A 24175-nucleotide genomic window follows, 5' to 3' on the forward strand; every position below is an offset into this window, starting at 1 on the left:
GAAAAATGACTATCAGTATAGGATATAAGTAGACTCTTAAGTATAACTAGCATAGTCGTTGGTAGATAGTAGTTGCTTATTAAATGTTTATTGTATGAAATCCGTGTTTAATGAATTATTGACTGAATAAATAGGATTTTTGTTATGCCTCAAATTGCAAGTAGACTCTAGGATCACAAGCACTGATATATTCTTGAAAAAAAAACAATGAAAATAATTTAAACATTTATATTTTAATTGAAAGAAGAAAGAGAAAGGTAGCATATATAATATAGAATGATTTGGGTACTGTAGTCGTTAAACAGGTTTTATGAGTAGCTTAAAAACTTAAGCATATGTTTGTATGATATATGATTGGGTCAAAGTGATAATATTTTTAAAGCCCATGTAGCTACCTCAGATGTTTGAAAACTACTATATTTATACAACTTTATAATAGATTTTAATAAGAAGTTAGGAGAACATTGGACTTTCATTCAGCACTTTAAAACGTACAGGCATAACTAAGTATGAGGAATAGTAAAGTTAATGAGATAAATCTGCTCATCCAAGTAATAAGGACCATGTAATAAGGAGTTATCTGTTGGGTTTTCTAAATTCACTTAGGTATTTTGATATATCATTGATGGACAACAGTTTTAACTTCTTACTTCTTTTTAGTTTAATATGTAAATGTGTGGGTATACCTTTGTGTCATTTTATGAGAATGAGAAGCAAAAAATATAAAAGATTTCATAAAACTGCGGTATTAAATCATACTTCTGTCCTCAAAAATGAATGGTAAATATATTAACAGTACTATTGTGCATTTATGGAATCCTTCCATAAGTAAATTATTGATGAATAAGAGAGAAATTTGCAAAATTTAAGCAGCATAATATTTTAAAACCCAGGAAAAGTTAGAAATGGAGTGGGTGATAATATGGGTAAGTGCAAAGTGAATGTTTTAAAATAAATAGTGCCTGGATGACCTGACATGTCAGAACTGAAGACAAGGGTGTGTGTTTGTCAATATATCCTTGATGTTTTACAGACTCCTAAGGGAACGAGGGAAGATACAATTTCACCTTTTCTGTGCCAAAACATTTTAATTATATCTTCTTCCAACTACAGCGGTTCAGTAACCAAGGAGCTGACATTGATGCATGTGTTGATAAAGCTGCAAACATTCAAAATGAGATTAACAAAGATTTTGAGCAAAGGGTGACAGCTAATTTTGCACAGTATTCTGCATCTAATTCAGGCCAGTGTAATAATAGAATATTTTATAACTGTTTTGTTATTCAAAAGGACTTTTATGATACATTTATGTTTATGGGTATCTTTGAATCATACTCAAGAATTTATCTGTTGTATAGCTTAAAACTATTTGCATCTATGTTCTAACCCTTACACAATATTAAGGGGAAAAACTCTCTTATTTTAAGTTATTTTTTGTTTGTTTGTTTGTTTTTATAAATTATATTTCATCCTTGGAACTCTTTGCCTTACCTTAACTAATCTTGAGCAAGATTAATCTCTAGCTGGAGAAGGTATAGAGATGCCAAACACATATATATTGCTTAGTGTGCACTAATAAAATGGCCAAGAAAAGTTATATTCAGTTTATTTAATTAATAAAACTGTAGTTTCTTTATTTTCTTGAGCTCCTTTGAGCACATTTCAGTGTATTTCTTTTCTCTTCTATTCTCTATTTGAAGGCAGCTGACAGTCTTCTTTCACTTTTCTTTTTGTTTGTGAAATTTTCTTTTTTTTTTTTAACCACTCACTTCTCCATCTGCTTTCACTTTTGTTTGCTTGTGCCGTCTCTCATCCCAACTTGATAATGAGGAATGCAGTGTGACCCTGACCTCTATCAGCCCATGCGTGACCTTCTGACTCTACCATATAACCTTTGACCTTCTCTTTGACAGCTTGATTAATTACCCTGTGTTATGATTTATGAGTAAGTGCTATGTAAAAATAATAGACAACAGGTGGTCCTCTGAAAACTTTTTGTGGCATGTTTTCTTTTACTGACTAACTTGATGAGCTATTTGAAGTTGGAAATTTAACTGGGATAATTTGGGTTGGTCCATATTATGGTATTTTTATACCATGGAACACACACAGTATTAGAATTCATGAAGCTACAAGTTGAAGTATGGTTGTGAAGAACATTTTACAAAATATTAGTAGGGTGCTGTTATCTAAATGCACATTGAGAAGAAACACAAAACAGAGTCAAGTGACATTTCACGCGTTTCAGTCCCAGGTCACGTCTTGAGAAAATTGCTAAAATAATGGAGGGGGCATTTTTCAAGCAGAGCTGCAGCTCCAACAGCTATGTTTACTTTAACGCTTCACTAGTGACTTCTGATTGGTTGTCATGACCTCATCTCACTGTTGCACCTAGGATGTTGCAACAGTGACATATACATACCCTTCTTGGAAAAAGATAGAATAAATACAACATACATCTTTCAGAGAAGATGAATGGACAGTGGTTTGTCTATGGGTGGATGTCGTTTATAGATAAAGCACTTTGAGTTTTATTTCCCTTGAGGATGAGCACCTATCTTCTTTCAAACCAAGCAGATAAAATGCTGAACTTGAGAAATATGATTGATAAATTTGTGTAAAATGATCTCTTATTGAGCTTTGCCTGAAAACCAAAACAGATAGTTCCATAGGTCAAAGGATTCTACTCTGACCCCTGACCCTCTCTGATCACATGTGGCTTTCTGTATTGTCAGGTTAATATGCAGAGCCACGTGCTTTCAGCTGATTTTTTATTTAGCCAACCACAAGATATTTGAAAAGACATTGAATTTGCCCCTGTTTCCCATTTTTCTTATAATTGGTAATTACTAGGCAAATTAACATGGATAAGTCTTCAGTTTTATCAAGATTTCATTTGGAGTCAGAAGACTGGTTTTGGTCAGACATTTTAAGATTTTATCTGTTTACAGAATCTTCTTGATAAGTGCATATTTGTTCTGATATAATTTGCCTATCAAAGTTTTCCTTTTTGGGTTTGGCGTCACCTGTTTGTTTTGGACCTCTCTGACCTAAGCCATCATCTACAGACTTCAAAGTAAAGAAGGCCTAAAGACCTGTGTATTCTATTTAAATCACAAGTACATGTGCTAAATAAAATGCTATGTGTGGGAATGTACTTTTGAGGGTTTCTGTTTAAGACCCCATAGTTTATACCTTATACCATAGTTTACACCTTATAAACACAGGTCTGAAAATGAAACTATTGTTACAGCTACAAAAGTATAAAAAATAGAATGAGATGAATTAAAGATATAAATCTTACTTTTACCAATATATATCTTCTTGATCACCTTAATTTCTACTAGACTGTGATCAAACATGAGTTAATTAACAATTTTATGTATGCTTTGTCTTTTGAAATGTTGGATATTGGAATTGATTTGGTAAATCATTATAAAGATGCCAGAAGTTTTATTTATTTAGTTGTAGAATGCTAATCGATTTGATCATTTTATCTTTTCAAAGATAAAAGGTTTCGATATATACTTGAAATTACCTAACTTTTTATATTATGAGAAATGTAACATACTCAAGGAATAATTAAATATAAAAGAAATACTTCAATATAAAATGTTTAAGAGTCTAAGCATAAGTTATGGAGCCTTCCTTAGTAGAGTAGCAATGCACAGTTCTTTTAAGATATACTTGATGCCTGATTTTATAGTGCAGTTACATAAAACTTTATGGGCACATTCGTTAAAGGTCACACTAGCATCTCTTTTTACTAATTTTGTTGTGTACTGATAGAGTTATTGGGAATAGAAAGGATCACTTTTTAAAATGGTAGTCTGATTTTTGAAGAAGTTGATATTATTCAATTTAAAACAGTGAAATTTACTGACATTTTGTCTTTGCTTTGTCTACTTTATTTCCTTTGACTCCTTAATTTCCATATATTAATGTTGACATGGCAAAAATCTTTGTAGCTTATATCAAGGAATTTTTTGGCAGTGTTATATATAACAGAGAAAAGGAGTAAAACGTTAAGTTTTACTATTTATCTGTGGTTAGAGCACATAAGTGGGATAGTTAACTTTATTTTCTTACTCTTGCTTTCTCCTACTCATAAAATGGTTATGAATGATCTCTGAATATTGCATTAATTAATTTATCAGAAATGGTATAATTGAAAATGTTAGTTTTTTACAGAATGGTAATTGAATTTGCAACAAAGACATTTATTAAAATCAGCTCTCATTTCTACAGAAAATGTTCCTGAGTATTTCTTGATTGTTGTCATATTAATTAAATTGACAATCTGAAATATCTAAAGGATAAAATATTTTCTAAATAGTTTGGCTATTTAAATAGAAACGTTCATTGTTGAAATCTAAATGATAGCAAATCTTCAATGGATTTAAAAATGGAATCATTTCTCATCTGTTGATGCCTAAGTGAAACACTGACATTGTGCCTTTATGATATTGAACAAATGAGTCATGTAACTTTCAGTTACATAATCAATAACTTAGACAAATACCGCTTCTTTGATGATTTATAAATGTATTTTTATACTTATTTAGATGGAATATATCAAATTTCAGAGTGTATTTAAAATTAATTAGGCACAATAATTTTTCAATCTATGATTTCTATAAATTGAAGTTTAAAGTTCTGCTCAAATAAGCCATATGAAAATATTATTTGGATTAAGTAATAAATTAAGATAATAATTTTACAGTTCTGGTGACTGTAAATTTTGTTCAAAGAGTTTACCTTTATTTGAGATTTATTCATTATACAAAAATGTTGCCATGTTATATCAACTTATTTTAAATTTAAAAATTTTCATATTATCATTAAATGTAGTATATCACTGCTTTTATCTCTGCTAACTTTAAGATTCTATTTTGGTCTTGCTAACTTTAACTCCTGGGTGTGAGAGGGCATATGTGTGTGTGTGTGTGTGTGTGTGTATGTATGTATGTATGTGTGTGTGTTTAAAGTTCAATTCACTAAGAGAAGGCAGGGAAGAAACATGACAGGAGACCACTTACTCACAGTACAGAATCTAGTAAGGAGGCAATTTTCTTTTTGGCCTATGGTGACCTTTTTTGACTATGTTCCTTATACCAGAGACAGTGTACTGAATGCCTCTATTTCACCCTGTTTAGCAGAGTGCAACAGTGTTCTTTAACTTACTTTTGGTGGGAGGAGAAGTTATAGCTGAAATTTGAGAAGGGCGTGAAAAGTTGTAAGAGGCACAAGGAAGAGGGGTAGGAACTTCCTTCAAATGTGATTTTAATAACTAGTCAAGTGTGTCCAACTGTAGAAAATCACCAAGTGACAATCTGTCTACCTGACAGTGATCACAATGAATTACAAGACTTTTGAATAGCTGTACAGATTAGAATAAAGCAGGACCAAATAAAATATCTTTTGTTGGTAAAACTTTTGACTTAGAGCTAAGAAACTTCTAAAAAAAATTCTCTTGTGCTTTGATTTAGAATGTTTAAATTACAAAATTTGTAGTGTTTTATAAGCCTTTTGTGAAAAAAGCATTATTCCGAAACCTTTATTTGAACATCTGTTGAAGAATGGGTGGTGTTTTATAAATCAGTTTGCTATATATTATTATATAGTTTTCACATATGTAAGATGACTATATCTTAATTAATAGTTCAATCATTAAAATGAGAACTTCAGTGGTCTTGAAAATTTCCAAACTAAATCATGGTTTTAGACAATAATATCATCTGATTGGAGGAAAAAATATTAAAAATTCCAAGGAAGTTTGTAAGTAGTTTGTGAAATCAACTGTTTAATAAAACCAACCATGTGCAGCAATGCAGCATATTTTAAAATAAGATAACTGAGCCTATGCTAATACTGGTTTACTATTGCTGCTGTCGTTAGTTTTTAAAAATCATCTTATGGTTGGTTTGCCAAAAAAAGAGTTTAAAATTTAAACTTCAAGTAGAAGATTCTATAGTTACAGTCTTGACAGACTATATATAGTATCTTTTTAAAGTAAGGATGAGATTTTTATGTTTTATTTTATGTTAAATAGATTTTAATATAAACATTTTATATAGCTCTTATGTTTTTATTATAATACCATACATCTTTTAAATATGACCTTATAGTATTTTACAAGGACATAATTGGGGCATCCACAACACGGAATTGAATAAAAAGACAAGATATATTATAGCTTCAAAAATTTGTGTTACCCATGCTTGTCAGTGGTTATTGTTTATCTCTCTTTATTTTCTCATGGTTAGCTTATTCCATTATACATAATATTAATATCAAATGTTTTCTTAATTATAGCCATAGAAATGTTTCCCAAGCTAGAAAGAAATGAGACAGGAAAACATATGTTTTACAATTCTTTTTTAAAAAAAGCCTTAATAATCCAACAAGCTATATTTTTTAACTTTGGAACTTTACTTATTTTGTGGTTATAGTTTCAAATAAGCAGAGTTTTTATGATAGTTTGAGAAACAAAAGAAATTTTAGGATTAAAGACTTGCTTCCATATATTATAGTAAGACAGTGGCTTATTTTGCTTTCTGATTTTTCTGGACTTCTCTAAGAAAATAAGTGAATAAAATTCGAGGTTCACAGGTAGATGTTATGTGTTTATGACAATATGGATGGTTTTGTAATGTTAAATCAGGTTCATTTCTTTAACTGCTTATTCTTTTTCATTGTTCAGACAAATAAAAAAATGCTCATTAAAGGGGCATTCTAAAGAAAAATATACAAAAAACAAGGTAGTTTGAATTGTAAACTTCAATTTCAAAGGTTTTCTCAAAGCAGTTAATATAAATATTAATATAATTTGAAAGTATACTTGTTATTTGCTAATTTATTTCAATTATTTTTTGGATTCTGAGAGATCTGAATTGCTTTTTAATTTAAGTTTTGTAATCTTTGTGTTGCAATTATGTTTTTTGTTTTTGTAAATAATATACGCTTATTTATATATACAATAAAGGCTAACAATTTTAAATGACTTCTCGTTGAAAAAAATAAAATCATAATCTTGCCTAAAGGAGTGTTTTACTGAATATGCAGCTTTATAAAAATTTCTTAGTCTGAGATTTTAAGAACTTTTTTGAAAATTGAAATGGATTATAAGATTTAAATTATGCTACCTTCTTTCATTTCAAAACAGGAAGGATATGGAGTAATAGTACTAAATCCCAATGAAAACTATATTGAAGTAGAAAAACCGAAGATACATGTACAGTCATCATCTGATAGTTCAGATGAACCAGCAGAAAAACGGGAAAGAAAAGATAAAGTTTCTAAAGAAACAAAGAAGCGACGTGATTTCTATGAGAAGTATCGTAACCCCCAAAGAGAAAAAGAAATGATGCAATTGTATATCAGAGTGAGTGAGATCACTTCTTTTCTTTACTATTTTCTTTACCTTATATATATCTTATTTTATACAGACTGTTTTGTTTTTTCTTAAACTATTTTTTTTTAATTTTTCATCATTTATTTCCCATGGTTTTCTACTTGGATTAAATTTGTTTTTTATTCAAAATTACAAAACATATCATTCTTATTTCAGTGTGACATTTAATAGAAGTCACAAATGCAAATTCTGTTTCCTTTTGTGTCATACAATACCTCAAGAAAAATTTTCTAAAATAATTTTATTGTGATAGATGCAGAAAACTTGTCAAATTCAGCTTCCCAACATACTGTTTCTTTCAGGAAACATAACATATCTTTAAAATAGCAAAACATGCTGTTATGTTGTCCATAAGAGAGAGTACCTGTAGCCTAACAATTCTTAGACATATTACCTGCTGAATTAATAACGCTGCATATGAAACATTCATCTTGGGGGGTAAGGTTTGCTGGGTAAAGCATTGTTTTATGATGAGCAACTATCTATAGTGTCTCAGCCTAATGTCTAAAGGCAGATAGAGGGATGAAGAGTAATTAATACCTTAATAAATACTTAAGCCAAAATAGTTTAGGGATAGTGTGTAATGAGGGAACTCTGTCCTTTTTGCTTGTCCTACCCAGCGAACCTTTGCACTTTGTGGTACTAACAGTATGTTAGTATGTAGTACTAACAGTATCATTAGAGCAGTGCTGCCTAAGGATTTCTAATTCTGTAGAGGGCACAAACAATTTTATTTTTACTTGGGCATATTCAGAAGCTTGACATACATACTGTAAATTATATATATAAGACATTTGTGAATTTTCAAAGCCCTTATTATGGATGCTAGAAGTTTAATAGTGTAGCATGTCAAAATGCTACTAGGTAAGAAAAATAGTATATTGAAATATTCCTCAAAAGTGAGCAATTCAGAACATTTAAACATAGAGAAAATAACATTTTTGTATTTACTTTACAAGATCATTAATAAAATGTTTCATACCACCTTTTAGGGGATATATATTGCTTTCTAAGTTTTTATTTTCTATGTTATTCTTCTAGTTCATGGCATAATCACTCTACTTCTTGGAACTGTAGTTTAAACGTTCAAAACATTTTATTTATAGGTCATTCTATTGAGTAAGTTATGACAGTTAAGCAGTGGTGGTAACAGGATATAAATTTTCAAGACCCCAAAAAATGTATCCTGTCAGGAATTCTCAAAGCGCTTCATACAATGAATCAAGCAGATTACAATATTTAAATTTTTAGAAAGCATCTCACTATTAAATATATTATTTGAAAAGCAAGAACACTTATTATATTTAGAAGTAAGAAGTAGCTTGTTTGTTCCCATGTGATTATATTACTCCCTTTCTTTTATATGATTACATTGGGGTCATGATGTTACCATCTTCTTTATCAGTTGTACTAAGCTTCCTTCTATATGATCCAGTCTGTGAACTACCATCTTACAATAGGCTAAAATGTTTTAAAGGTTACCTCTGATATCTAGATTCCAGAAATGAGTTGTATAAGGCTTCCGAACTACAAAATCATAGAGTACCTACTTGTTTATGTGAAATGCAAACCAAATGATATTGTATATTAAGTTTATTTCTTCGTAAACAATTTATTTGCCTGTGACATGTACAGATTAAGCATCTATCTCAGATATCAGACATCTTTCCTATAAGTTTATTTCTTCCTTTCTATTTTCTCTTTATCACCATTGCTTTGATTTTTTTCTTTTGTTCTCTTGTATGCATACATTTTCTTTCTTCTGTTTTTCAGATCTGCTTTGTTTATCCTCATATCCACTTTTTCTTATATCAAGGAAACAACATTCTTTTTATGTTGCTTCGTTGTTAAGACCTGCTCTCTTTCCTTTTGTTTTCTTTTTAATTATTTTCTCTCTTTTACACTCCTGTCATTTTTCCCTCTATTCTAAGTCTTTTTGCCTCTCTATCCCATTTCATTCATCAATCCAGGCTCCCAACAAAAGCACCAAAAGACAAAAATAGGCCCAAATACATAATACAACTTTGTATCTGATGGTCTTAATTACGAAATGTTGTTTTTTTAGTAAACCTCATTTATCTTAAAATCTTCTGGAATTTTGCAGAATAGCAGAGATAAGCTGTCATTCTTCAAACATACTTCTAGATAGTAAGATTTGGCCTTGTAGTGGGAAAGAGAAGAATAGTTCATTTTGTGTAAGGCACATTAATTCCTTAGTAATTTTTATCCACTCTAGAAATAACTTCTAGTGCTCTTCTTCTCTCTACATATCTCCAAATACCAAGCATTTGTAATTTTCAGACACACAGCATTTTATATGATGGAACTAAATCAACTTTGATTTATGTACTTCTTACCAATTTGCAATTTGAAATTATCTTCTGTTCTTTGTGACAACCTATTAGGTAGGTAGGTGAATCACAGCATATTATCCTTATTTTACAGTTAGAAACTGATGCACAGATGTTTGTCTAGGATCACAAAGCTAGTAAATGGTAGATAATAAACCTACTTTTTGAAACCAGACTTGTAATTACTGTAGATTCTTCCCTTCTTTCTTCTTTACCACATTGTTCTACAGATTGAAAACATAATATATATTTGAAATTTGAAAATTAATCCATGTATAGTAAATGTATTTTACAATAAAATATACAACATTTGATGGCAAAGATAGATTTTTGACCAGTTATTATTTGATGAACTCTATTAAATGTTTATAAACAATTATTTCTATACATATGTATATATTTATATGTTATCTACAAATAGTATCACTAATACTGATCCAGATTTACAGATGAGACTGTGGGTCAAAAACTTTTAGCTTTTCTATGTTGGAAACCCAGTCTGGCGATGCTGCCCCAGGAGTGGGAGCTATCATATCCTCTCCTCTGCCAGTTTCCATTGCAACTAATAAAGCCTGTTTGTATCATAAACACATACACCGAGACACACACACACCCACAGACAACTTTGAGTAATTTTTCTAAGGTCACATAGCTCTTAATGTAAGATGCATGAGGGCATGTACTTAGTCTGTTTTGCTCATTGCTGTATCCCAGAGCCTAGAACAAAGGCATCATAATAAATATTTGCAGAGCATATCTTTCACAATAAATTTTAAATAAAGTGGTAAGACCCAGGATTAAAACCCCACACTATAACTACTAATTTTAAAAATATGTTCTGCATTATTAAAAGTATGCTACTTGATTTTCTGTGGGGAAACATTTCAATAAACCAAGACAAGAAACAAACAGCACTACAATTGTTGACTTCTCACTTAATCCAGTAGCTGAGATTATAATCCAAAAATTAATGATAGAAGTTATTATTTGATACTTTGAAGTATATATTTTCATCTGAATATATAAAAGTAGAATATACTATTTTCTTTTTGAGCTATATCATCATACTGCTGAAATTATGGATGAAAATGGAAATGTCTCAACCTGACCCATTGCAATTTCTATGTTACACATTTGCTCTTAAGAGTACAGCCAGGCTGTTGGGCTTACTCTACCCTGTACACATTTGATACTTTATGTAATCTTTAACTTCAGTTCCTGTTCTTTCCTGAATCCAAATTCTATCCACATTGTAAGTACCTAGCTGTACCACCTCTTCCTCTCACTATAGCCAGTGACCTCTCCTTACTGAGACTCATGGAATTTACAATTATTAGCTAATTTATATGGAATTTACCAGGTACTATCTTGATATGTCTCTTGTATTTTTGTCTAATAATTTAATTATTATTAGCAGTTAATTTTCATGCCTCTTCCCTAGATCGCCCCATAATCCTTTAGATCTTTGAGCATGCTTTAAATATTTTGGCATTGCATGTCTATCCTTAAAAGCAGGTATGTGCTGCTTTTTGCATTAGTACAGAGCATATTATGAGGAAGTCAGGAACTGAATCTAGAATTTAATCCTTTGGATGGAGACCAAAGCTAAAAGATTAGGCCTTAGTCTAGAGATCCTAGGTAAAGGAACCTGCAGCATAGGAATGGAGGTTATTCTGGTATCAAACTGGAGCATAAAAGGACAGTTAAACCAAGGAAGTTCACTTAATAGAATTTTAGAGACTATGGGCAGAGTATAGGCAAAAGTGACTTGATGCTGATCTGTCTATTGTTGGGTTGAAAGTGCTTGATTGAACATCCCTTTCCTAAAATGAGACTTATTTGTGGACTATGCTGATGGGAAGTAAAGGAGAGGAATTAGACCCAGCATGTGAAAGAAAGCAAAAACAGATGCTGAGGATAGAGGGGAAGAGAGTTACATGGACCCAAAGTGAAAAGTCCAAATGTGAAGAGACATTTACAGAATAGGAATCTTAGCAGAGCCTGGCATTGCACATAGAAGATACATAAATGTTATTAATTGCTTGTTGACACTCATCAAAAATCTTATTCTTTAATATGTAAGCTATTTGGTGTTGTCCAGTTTTCTGATTTTTTTTTTCAGCATTCATGGGAATTTTTGCAATTGTTTAGAAACAGTCAACTCTGATAAACTTTCTTTCAAAAAATATGTTTTTGATATTCTGACTTGAGTATGTTCACAGTTCTGAATCTCTTCTGTGCAAATGCCACGGAAGTCATTTTCATCTAGTGTTTCAGCAACCAAGTTCAATTTATTTGTATTAAAACAATGATTGTTTAATTTTTGATACTATTTTATTTTCCCAGCATATTCAAGTATTTGGATTTTCTATTCTTTAATATCTTGTAAATAGCCGGTCTCCTTTCAAATTTTTGCAAATATCTAGTATATATAGGCAAAAGTAAAGTAGAATTTGGGCCTAAAACTTTAAGATTAGCAATGTATAATTTTATTTTACTTACTAAGTGAGCATAAATAGATATGACTAACTAGTAGATTATATAGCATTTTTTTCTGAGACATTAGAAGCAAAGCATGAGAGATCAAAGAACTTGCTGTTTCATGTGGCAAGTTTTCTTAACTATGTAGTAGTGTACTTGCTAGCATATATTATGGCTTATTAAGGGGATTGATTTGGTCTAGGCAATAAACATCATGTCAGACATGCCTGGCAGGAAAACCTGCTTAATATGTTTTGTAATAAGATGGAATTTTTTGTTCTCAAAAACATCTGCCAACTGAATTTAAGAGTGAAGACAGAAAATGTCATCAATTTAGTGGTAATCCTATAAATTTAGTTTCTTTTTAAGCAACACATATCAAGACACACAAAATTCCCAGTGTTAATCACCACTGGTTATAGTACTTTGTAAAACGATGAAACAAAAACATTTTATTTTTGTATAATGTGTTAATTAATTCATAATGAATTTTAATATTTCAACTGATAAAATTTTAACAAGCATCTTGGCAACAGATCATTTTTTAAAGCATCTGTTTTTTAATGTGTTGGGTTGAGAACTGAGTCAAATGGCTAAATATGTACATATATTCTTTAAAAAAACATATTTTGACCCCCCGTAACTACAGATACACTATTTTTCCCCTTAGACCACAAGGGGCTGCTGCTGTTCATACTGGATTTTGCTTTCCTTAGACACTTGAGTACCCCATCTAACTGTCTTTAGTCTTCTTCTTCTTTTTTTTTTTTTTTTTTTGGCCCCCAGGCCTTTTAAAGTATAACTGGAAAGAAGAAGAAGAAAAGAGGCTTAGTTAATATCTTAATAATCAGCATAAAAACGTATTGTACATGTTTTCTATAATACATTCATATTTTTCTAAATCAACTTAAAGCTTGTAGTCACTGAAGGCAAATTGTGATAACTTTTTATTTCCTGTTTTTAGTGTATGAATAACATTCAGAATTATCCATTGTAGAGATACAGTATGGAAATGAGATTAAAAATGCAGTCCGAGGCCAGGCACAGTGGCTCACTCCTGTAATTCCACTTTGGATGGCCCAGGCAGGCAGATTGCCTGAGGTCAGAAGTTTGAGACCAGATTGGCGAATGTGGTGAAACCTCGTCTCTACTAAAAACACAAAAATTACCCAAGTGTGGTGGTCGGCACATGTAATCCCAGCTACTCGGGAGGTTGAGACAGGAGAATCACTTGAACCTAGGAGACATAGGTTGCAGTGAACCGAGATCACACCACTACGCTCTAGCCTGGATGACAGAGCAAGACACCATCTGAAAAAAAAAAAAAAAAAAAAAAAAAAAAAAGGAAAGGCAGCAGTCTGATAGACATGACTTTGAATTCCAGCTCTTCCATTTAATATAGTGTGACCTCAAGTTAACATCCCTGAACTTAAGTTTTTGTCTGAAAAGTAGAGTGAAAATAATATATGTAACCAGGTGCTGTAGCATGTGGCTATATAGTCCCAGCTACTCAGGAGGCTGAGGTGGGAGCATCTCTTCAGCCAAAGAGTTTGAATCTAGCAAAACTCAAACCTGATAAAGCAAGACTTCATCCCTAAATAATAATAATATGTGTAAAGCAATCATAGCATCTGAGACAGTGTTGGGGCCTTGGACCAATAAATAACATCTTTTCTCAAGTTGACAGGCAACTGAGAAATAATCCAATTCTTAAGGTCCCCGGCCCTTGTACTGGTCAGTATCTTTCTGAGGTGTTTTCTGTGACACCAACCAATTCTGCAATTTCTGGCACCAAGTGGGTATCCAACATTTCAATTCAATTCTGGCATTATCTACCTAAAGAGTTCAGTTTCACAAGACAGCCCCTATTTCAGACTACAGTCACAAGTCCTGGAGGAGCCACTCATAATCCTGACCTACTGAATATAGATTAGGGGTGCACCCTACCACCTCCTCAGTTTCAGTAACTTTCTTGAATGACTCACAGAACTCAGGAAAATACTTATGTTTACCAGTTTATTATAAAGGATGCAACTAAGGATCAACCAAATGGAAGAAATACATAGAGCAAGATATGTGGGAAAGGGCACACTGAGCTGCACCCTCTCTCTCAGCATGCATGCCACCCTCCCAGCAACAACACATCAATGTGTTTACTAACCTGGAAACCCTCCTCTTCCTGGATGCCAGTGGGTGAGGCTGAAAGTACCTTCTAATCACTGAGTCTTTCTGGTGACCAGTCCCAAACTGAGGCCATCTAAAGGCTCCAGTCTAAATCGCCTCATTAGCATAAACTCAGTGATGGATTTTTTCAGGGTGTTGCTATGAATAACAAAAGACACCCTTATGACTCATGAAATTTCAAGTGTTTTAGAAGCTCTATTCCAGGAACCAGGGACAAAGACCAAATATGTTTTTGTATTACAGCATGACATTGTTCCAAAATAATACCTCAGTACCACACTTCACAGTTTGGAACTCAGTGAGCAATATTACATGGGAATCAGACAAAAGGAAAGAAAACACCAGGATTAATAATTGATATAGTTCAACTAGAAAATTTGATTTAGATCTGTAGCTAATGGACTTCCTGCTATATTCCCCCAAAATGAATTTTCCCCTTATCCTGCAAACATTCTCTTTACATTTCATGGTAGAAAGCAAGCTAGAGGCCAGGCGCGGTGGCTCAAGCCTGTAATCCCAGCACTTTGGGAGGCCGAGGCGGGTGGATCACGAGGTCAAGAGATCGAGACCATCCTGGTCAACATGGTGAAACCCCGTCTCTACTAAAAATACAAAAAATTAGCTGGGCATGGTGGCGTGTGCCTGTAATCCCAGCCACTCAGGAGGCTGAGGCAGGAGAATTGCCTGAACCCAGGAGGCGGAGGTTGCGGTGAGCCGAGATCGCGCCATTGCACTCCAGCCTGGGTAACAAGAGTGAAACTCTGCCTCAAAACAAACAAACAAACAAAAAAACAAAACAAAAAACAACAACAACAACAACAACAACAAAAAAAAAAAAAAAAAAAAAAAGAAAGAAAGAAAGCTAGAATTCATCCTTTCTGCAACCTACTTGAAAGATGCCCTGAAGAGCTGAGGTGAGCAGGTTCAGTTTCTTTTCCCAAATGTTCTAATCAGATAAGTCACACTCTTCCTGAGGGAAAGAAAGAATGGGATATGGGGAGATAAACTAAGAATGTTACTCTAGCTGAAGTGCTTCCATATGATGTCAGGAGAGGAGTAGTTCCCACCTGACAAGATCACGATTATATGCATTTTCTAACAATTCAATAAGGCAGTCTTAAAATATAATCATTAACTGTTCACTAAAGTATATCTGTTTCTTCATTTTAGAGTTTTCACTTAAAAGGGAAACTGTGATCAAGCCTGATTAATTTTAAAACCTTAAAAGGGCCATGATTCTGTTTTTAATTACCAGAAATTAACCTTTATATTGTCATGTTTTATATTTCCAAAGCCTAGTAATTTTTTTCTAGGTACATGCCTGTAGACCCAGGTGCTAGGGAGGCTGAGGCAGAATTGCTTGAACCAAAGAGGCGGAGGTTGCAGTGAGCCAAGGTCACACCACTGCACTCCAGCCTGGGCAACAGATCCAGATATAAAGAAAAAAAGGGAAACTCCAGTCCAGTAGATTTTTCTCCTTCCCTTTTCCCTTCCCCTTCTTCTTCTCCTTCCGCTTCCCCTTTCCCTTTCTTCTATGTGTGTGTGTGTGTGTGTGTGTGTGTGTGTGTGTGTGTGTGTCAGTGTCAGTCAGGGTCTTACTCTGTTACCCAGGCTAGAGTGCAGTGATGGAATCATAGCTCTCTACAGTGTAGAACCCCTGGGCTCAACCAATCTTCCTGCCTCAGGCTCCCAGGTAACTGGGACTACAGGTACATGCCACCACACCTGGCACACAGGAGATTTTTTAAATAAAGATTTGATTAATGAATATTACTTGTTTACATGAACCTATGAAGACAGACCTTTGCTTATTTATATAAATCTACTGTTTGGTGTTGAGTAGCATCAGATTGTAAGAACTGTTGTATATTATACTCGTGTGCTGACACCAAAAATAGTACATTGTGTTGTAAGCTCATTTATCAACCATTATTAAGTGTATCCTACCTTCTTTGGATTTGGTAAAACAAGCCAATAATGAAGAAATACAAATCAGTTCAAGAATTAGACTTTTGGCTTTTGAACAAAAATTATGATAAAGACCATTTGCAGGTTTTTGTTAGACATTGACCAGTTGATGTGTATTGGGGGTCTGTCATAAATATGATATGGTGAAAAGAATAAAAACTTCAGAATCAGAAATACATGCTATAATCTTAATATTTTTTGCTTACTGACTGTGACTTTAGGCAAAAATCACTGTTTCAGTTCCTGTATCTATAAATTAGGGATAATCATAACTATTAGACTTTTGTAAGGAATAAATGATGTAAATTAATGTGTATGAAACCCACCAGTGGGGCTGGGTGTGGTGGCTCACATCTGTAATCCCAGCACTTTGGGAGGGAGGCCAAGACAGGCAGATCACTTTTAAGTCAGGAGTTCAAAACCAGCATGGCCATGGTGAAACCCCGTCTCTACTTAAAATAAAAAAATTGGCTGGGTGTGGTGGTGCACACCCGTAGTCCCAGGCACTCGGGAAGCTGAGGCAGAGAATTGCTTGAACTGGGGAGGTTGATGCTGCAGTGAGCCAAAGTCACGCCACTGCACTCCATCCTGGGCAACAGAGGGAGACTCTGTCTCAAAAAAAAAAAAAAAAAACCTTTTTGTTTCTCATCCTTCCTTACCTCCTTTCCCATAGGAAAGATGGAAAGAATTATAGCAGAATAAGGTATTTTCCAACTGGTTTATGTTTAACTTTATTAAGGTAGCTACAGGGTTTTCGTTTATATGGGCTATATCTTTAGATGTTTACTATTGAAAGGACTTAAAAATGAGAAGATTTTAAAATATTTATTTTAAAATAACAATAAACCTATTATATGATGACATAAATAGCATTTTATGAGAAGTAACTATTTTTAAAACAAAAAACTCATAATGAAAATTATGGCATCTAAAATAATCTCTTTAATGTCTGGCGTAATAGAAGGCAGCTAAATTCTTACATTTGTTTCTGTATTTCCTCTCTTATAATATGTTGTCTTCCTTGATGTTTATGAGGAAAACTTGGCCTCACACAGATAAGCAATTGTAAAAGAAAGGTCTATTTTAATAGCTGTTTCAGATAATTTTGTATATTCTTTTTTGATGCTACCCCCACATTCAAAAGGAAGTTGTTTCTTAAAGATTAGCTGCAGTATGGAATCTAGAACACATTTTATACTCATAAAAATTCATTGTTCTGTCTTGTACTTTGAATGGATCTTTTATCCATGTATGATTTTGTAGCATCAGACATTGGTCATTTGGAAAATATTGTTTCACTTAGTTACACAAATCATTTAAATGCTGACACATTTTATTACACAGTATAAAAAAATCCTATTCATTAATATTACTATCAGTATCATCAGAAAAGTTTTAAGAATCAAAAAACTATCAAAGTTATCAAGGATGATAAAAGTTTCCCAAAATTTTAACTTTAACAGGAAAGTTCAGTTTGTATCATTGACCACAAATACCATCATTTGTTTTTCTTGGATGGGACTATCAGGCTTACTTTGTTCATTTTCAAGAAAATGCCTTCCAGATACCCAAATCTCAATAATCATAATTTGTCTATCAGTCTTAAAAGTACAAATTCTGCTCCATTAGAAAGGTAACTACTTCTAAACACAATCAAGAACACAACTGCTTTTCCTCCAGACTATCATCATAGCATATTTTGGTATGCAAGTGCTTTGTGTATACCTTCTTTTCATCACTCATAATATTAAACAGATATATACTCATGGATTGAGATTTAATAGAAGTAAATTTTACTCTTCATTGACATTTAAGTGTAGTTGCCTTCCCTCTAACCCCCACCTCCACCCTTGTATGTGGCAGTAAAAAATATGACTACTAGTATAGTTTGGTATTGCTCCCATCATAGGTGCTAAGTCACAGGCAGTTTTATTCTTCATTGCTTTTTAATGATTAAGGGAAATGTCAATACAATGAAATAGATAATGTCTTAATATTATAATAAAATAATTTTGACCTTATAGGCCTCCTTTAAGGGTCTCAGGAACATCTAGAGGTTTGTGGATCATATTTCTAAAATCACTGGTTTTTGCCTCTTTTCTGAAGTTGAACAGAGAAACAATGACAGAAAGCAGTTTATTAAAATTTATTTATAAAAATAAAAACCATATTTCAGTTCTCCTGTTAGATAATGCAAGACTAGGTGAATCAATACGAGCGTCTGTGTAAAGTGAAATAGAGAACTAGAATAGGGTAGGACTGGCTCATTGAGACATTCAGATCTATCTCATTTTAACTCTTTTGATCTGGACTCAGGGAGCATTGTGTATACACCACTCCAGCTGTTCCCCCTCCTTCCTGCCTCCTCCCTTTGGTGAAACTAAGATAACGTCAGCCTATAGGGACCCAGCAGGTGGAATTTGAGGATTAGAATTTGTTTTCTACTGCTCCACTTTCAGCAATAGAAGGCCCTAGAGAATCACTTGCCCATTTTAGGCTTTAGCAACTACAACTTTCATTCCCTTGTTTCCTCTAAAATGAGTGGCTTCCTGCTGAGAAAGTCCAGATGTCTATGCTTGTTTTCTAGCTATGGTCTAATTTACTACCATATTTTACTCAACCTTTACTGTTGTTGTGTCCCTGTTTAAAGTTTACCTTGCTCTGCATTGGACTGATTCTATAGTGGTAAAGAGTTGGGTGTTGGTGTCTGACACAGATGTGGTTCAGGTTGAGCCTTTGCTAACTATAATACTCACTCAGGCAAATCACTTAATTTAAACCTAATTTTATCGTCTAAAAAATAGGGTTGTTAGAATTAAAAGATGTAATGCAATTAAGTACTTAATACTGCTTTAGCATATAGTATGCACTCAGTAAATGTTATTTGTAATTTTTACATATCTGATGTTACAGATATGTAAAATGAGGCCTAGAGACATAAACAAACTCACTCATAGTTATACCCCTAGTAAGAATAACCAAACCAAGGTTTGAGCCCAAGTCTGACTACAAAGCCTGTGTTTTTCCCACTACACTACATTGCAATAGTGAATATTTTCTCTAATTGGTTATCTAAGATTTCTCTGTGTATATATTACAATATAAAATATGTATACAAATGTGACTAGATAAATGGAGTTTTCTCAGTTGTTAAGGTAATCACTCTGATAAAAGACTAGTAGTAGTTCCCTCAATACAATTGTTTATTCAAAGACTATTGCTAGAGGGTTGCCTTAAGCAGATATATTCGTTCTAGAATCTGGGACCCACATTTTTTTTCTCATCAGGAGTGAGATACCCTTGCATTATTATTTTTGCCTAAGCTCAAACTGTTCATCTGGGTTTTGTGAGACTTACAGGTTTTGTGGGGATGAAGGAATCAGTTTTATGTAGTTGACCCAAAAGTGCTTTGTTTACTTAGGGTATCCTTTTTATCCTCATTTTGATTTCAGCTTGTCTTTGGCTAACTTTGCCTGGTTCTCAGCCAATCAGCATGTTGATCCCCACTCCTCCACCCCTTGATGTTTAGCCAGTTCCAGTACTCACGCATGTACACTGTGGATTTATTAATGGATGTAAACACTTCTGTATTCATCCTTCATGTGTGACATAGCATGATACATTGTCACTGAGTGACTTGAGTATTTCCCTAATAGACTTAGCTCATTTCTTTTCTTCTTGTTGTTGAGATAGTGTCCGGTTTTGTCACCCAGGCTGGAGTGCAGTGGCATGATCACAGTTCACTGTAGCCTTGACCTCTGGGCTCAAGTGATGCTCTCACCTCAGCCTCTCTAGTAGCAGGGACAACAGGCATGTGCCACCACACCTGGCTAATTTTTAAATTTTTTTTAGAGACAAAGTCTCACTGTGTTCCCCAGGCTGTTATGAAACTCCTGGGCTCATGCAGTCCTCCTGCCTTGGCTTCCCAAAGTGCTGAGTATAGGTGTGAGCCACCATGCACAGCATCTCAGCTGTATTTGAATTATATATGTGTATTTGCAAATGTGAAATTGTATGTTTAGATTTATTTGTTTGGAACATGAAATTTCAGCTTAAAACATTATCAGTTCTACCTTATATAATATTAATTTTATTCTCAATATTATTTTCATTAATTTAATACGAGAAGAAAACATTAGATTTTTTTTTCTTGAAAAGTAATAGATTGTGTATCATAATTAGTGACTCATTTAGGGAATATATGAAAACAAAGATAAAATTAGCCTTGAATATTAATCAAAATGGTCATCAACCAAGACTTTCCTTCATTCTTGTTCTCCTAAATATAATTCTTATACCTGAATTTGTTTTTCTAAAATCTTTAACATAACTTACTGTCCAATAATTGTTATTTCTCTGTGAAATTTCAAAAATCCCCCCTCTCCCTTAAGGGAATAAGAAGAAAGATTACAGAACTCTATCAGTTTGGATGCCATGATATTTTTTTTTTTTTCAAACATGTATAATCAAATTTCTTTCTTTTTTTTTTTATTGCATTTTAGGTTTTGGGGTACATGTGATGAACATGCAAGATTGTTGCATAGGTTCACACATGGCAGTGTGCTTTGCTGCCTTCCGTCCCCTCACCTGTATCTGTCATTTCTCCCCATGCTATCTCTTCCCACCTCCCCACCCCCCCGCCCCTCCTCCGTTTCCCCCCAACGGACCCCAGTGTGTAGTGCTCCCCTCCCTATGTCCATGTGTTCTCATTGTTCAACACCCGCCTATGAGCGAGAATATACTGTGTTGCCATGATATTTAATAATTCTAAAATAATTTGACGTATAAAAACAGTCACTATTTTTCCTTTAGAATCTGAACCAAAGTATCATGATTCTGTCATAGCAATAATAATACCAATACCTTTCAAAGGGATGTAATAGATGAATGATCTTATAAAACACAGACTTTCAACCATTATATACAAATTTCATATTAGAACTAAGATTTTACACTGATAAGTAAATCTACTAAAAGTAAAATCTGTTTTAGTCTTTATTGAGAAGAGGAACTCATGTTTTTGTAATGTTGCTATTCTAAATGTTCAGCAATGGACTTTTTTTCATATTAAAGGGGGCATGTACAATTCATTCAGGCCATGTTTATTTACTGTTGTATGGAAGAATATGTTTAGGAAGAAAGAACATTTTTAATAGAAGGATTCTACCAGAATATGTTGTCAAATGATAATATCTAAAACTTAGTAGATATTTTTTAGACTTTTATAGCCCACCTATTTCATTTGTAGACATAGATAAGGAAACTGAGATTAAGAGAAATTACACATAGTCATTCTTTGCTATACTAAGGTAACTGACTCCAGAACCCCTGCATAAACCATAGTCCATGCATACTGAAGTCTTACAGTTGGCCCTATGGAACCATGGATATGAAAAGTAGGTCATTTGGTTTATGCAAAACCTCCATATACAGATGGCCTACTTTTCAATCTGGCTTTGGTTGAAAAAAAATTCTCATATAGGTGGATCCACACAGTTCAAGTCTCTGCTCAAAGGTCAGTTGTAACTTGCAGTAGGTTGCACTGTTATTAGTGTCCAATAACAGTGGACATTGGGACTTAGGTTTTCAATTTAGCTGGCATTGGGACTTAGGTTTTCAATGTACTATTCTGGTTATTGATATTTTCATATTAGGGTTTTCTCTCCATTCATATTCTGAAGTGGCCTTTCCTCTGGCTTTTGTCTCAGCAGCTGTGTGTATGTGGGGTGTGAGTGTGTGAGTGTTTATTAGGCAGGGAAAGGGATAAGTGCCCATTAAGTAAGTTATGCTTGAACCTAAAAGTTAGTTGAAAATGCTATTCCTCACGTAATTTTAAGAACTAAGCGGAAGAATATAAATTTGAAAATCTTGGTGCATTATATCTGAATTGTGAAATTAACTGTTCTTCATTCACTTCTAATGTTCTTTATTTTGACTTCACAAAGGAGAGTGAAAAAATTCTCTCAGAAATTCTTGTATAGACTGCTGATAAAATGATGCCATCAAAGAAAGGCCTGTTGTTTGTATCTCAGTCAATTGACGATTGCTTGTACTATCCTCTTTTTCAATTGTTCCTAAAACTTTTTTATCACATTTTAACATCTCTGAATTTTGGATGCGTTGTAAAAATTAATAGCATATTATAGATTATTCAGCAACATTTTTTTTCTCTTCATTATACTTTCAGTTACATAACTTTAAGGGGACATAATTTTTACTAGCAACCCCTGGAGTTGTGCTGTGTGTACACTGAGTGCCCTTATGGGGCAGCCCTCTTAGAGATAAGGTGGACGTTCATTCTTTCTCCTACATTTTACCTCATATTTGACCTCGCAATTGTGTAAATACCACCTGCCTACTATTTGGCAATTAGTGACCCCTCTATCCATGTTGATTTACTTATTTATGCATCATTATAGTCAGTTTTGTTCCTTTATTTTCCAAAGCATATTGAGAGCAGGTTTAAACTCCTTTCAATACTAGATGTCATATTATTGAGAAGAGATAGATCTTTAGGTGATAAATCTAGATGATAAAACTAGAAAGTAAATGGCCAGATCAAATAAAATGTTAGCCCAAGATTCCTAATTGTTTGCATATGCTTTTTACTTTTAAAATTTCTTTTAGCACTTTCAAGATACCTAGAATAACTATTAGTGTGATAAAAGTACGATGTCAGTTATAGGTTACATTGTCTTAGTATATCTTCATCAATTCTCTACTATGTCACAAGTGCTAGATATTAAAGATATAACATAGGAGAAGAATAAACATACAATTTCTACTCAAGGCACATGAAATTAGCCAGGATAATATATCAAGATATCAAATGTATCCTGAAACTGAAGAAATGTATCCTGTTTAGTAGCACATACTGGAATAGATCTCTTCACATTTCATTTCAATAGTTGAGCACTGTTTATAAAATACTGTGCTAGCCCATTGTAAGATACATGGATAGAAAAGCCAGAATCACTCTTTTCGAGGAGCTCACAGTATAGCAGGGAGGCTACAATATTCCTAAGCACCTCAAATAGTAGGCAGATTACGGTATGTATTTTGACATAATTCATACCTTATAGGATTTGAGAAAGGAAAATTTTGTTTTCCAATGGGAAATCTAAACACTCTTTCATAACTTGATATATCATTACTAATAAAAGTGCAATTCTTAGATTGTTGTAAACCACATTGAATATTAAAATTTGAGAATAACTTTATACATTTTCTATACTAAATACAACTTATCATTGCACTGAGAACCTCAACATTTGTGCAAATTATTTATATAGAATTTTTTTGCATAGTGTTATATAACGTGATTTTTTGTTGAATATTATAAACCACTTCAAAATTTGGCACTTAAAAGGAATTAATTTGTTGGATATTTTTGAAAACATTCTGAAAACTGAAATATTTCCATTTCCAGTAATGTGTTGGTATTTATTCATTTTGCTTAAAATTGTTTTCCCCTTACTTTTAGTTCAGCTGAAGCTAATCAACATATAAGGAGATTTTAAAACCTGTCACAACCATTTAATGTCCCTTAACTATTATTTTCTTCTTTTGCTTTCACCTCTTCCATCAATGATATATTCATTGTGGTATATTCATTTTACAACTCATTGTTTAGGAAAAATAATGTAATTCATTAATAATTGCACTTAACCTTTTAATAAAGTTTTACAGTTCATCAAATATTTTCACCTACATTTTATCCATTAGGAAATATAATATGAAGTTAATAATTAGCAGTTTTCATTAAAAATCATTATTC

At 33.1% G+C, this 24175-nt stretch overlaps 1 protein-coding gene across 20 annotated transcripts in view; it reads left to right on the plus strand.

Annotated features, from left to right (window-relative positions):
• Nucleotides 1-24175, plus strand: part of ARB2A (ARB2 cotranscriptional regulator A) — a 505249-nt gene that overhangs the window by 238261 nt on the left and 242813 nt on the right. For 19 of the 20 annotated variants that reach the window (XM_074383667.1, XM_003920753.4, XM_074383608.1 and 16 more), the window contains one exon: nt 7166-7384. The exons of the other annotated variant lie outside the window; for it this stretch is intronic. In XM_074383667.1, the coding sequence (XP_074239768.1) occupies nt 7166-7384 (219 nt within the window). The remainder of the gene's footprint in view (nt 1-7165; nt 7385-24175) is intronic. 20 annotated transcript variants of the gene reach the window in all.

The sequence above is a fragment of the Saimiri boliviensis genome, chromosome 1 (assembly GCF_048565385.1).
Source record: "Saimiri boliviensis isolate mSaiBol1 chromosome 1, mSaiBol1.pri, whole genome shotgun sequence".
Lineage (NCBI taxonomy): Eukaryota > Metazoa > Chordata > Mammalia > Primates > Cebidae > Saimiri > Saimiri boliviensis.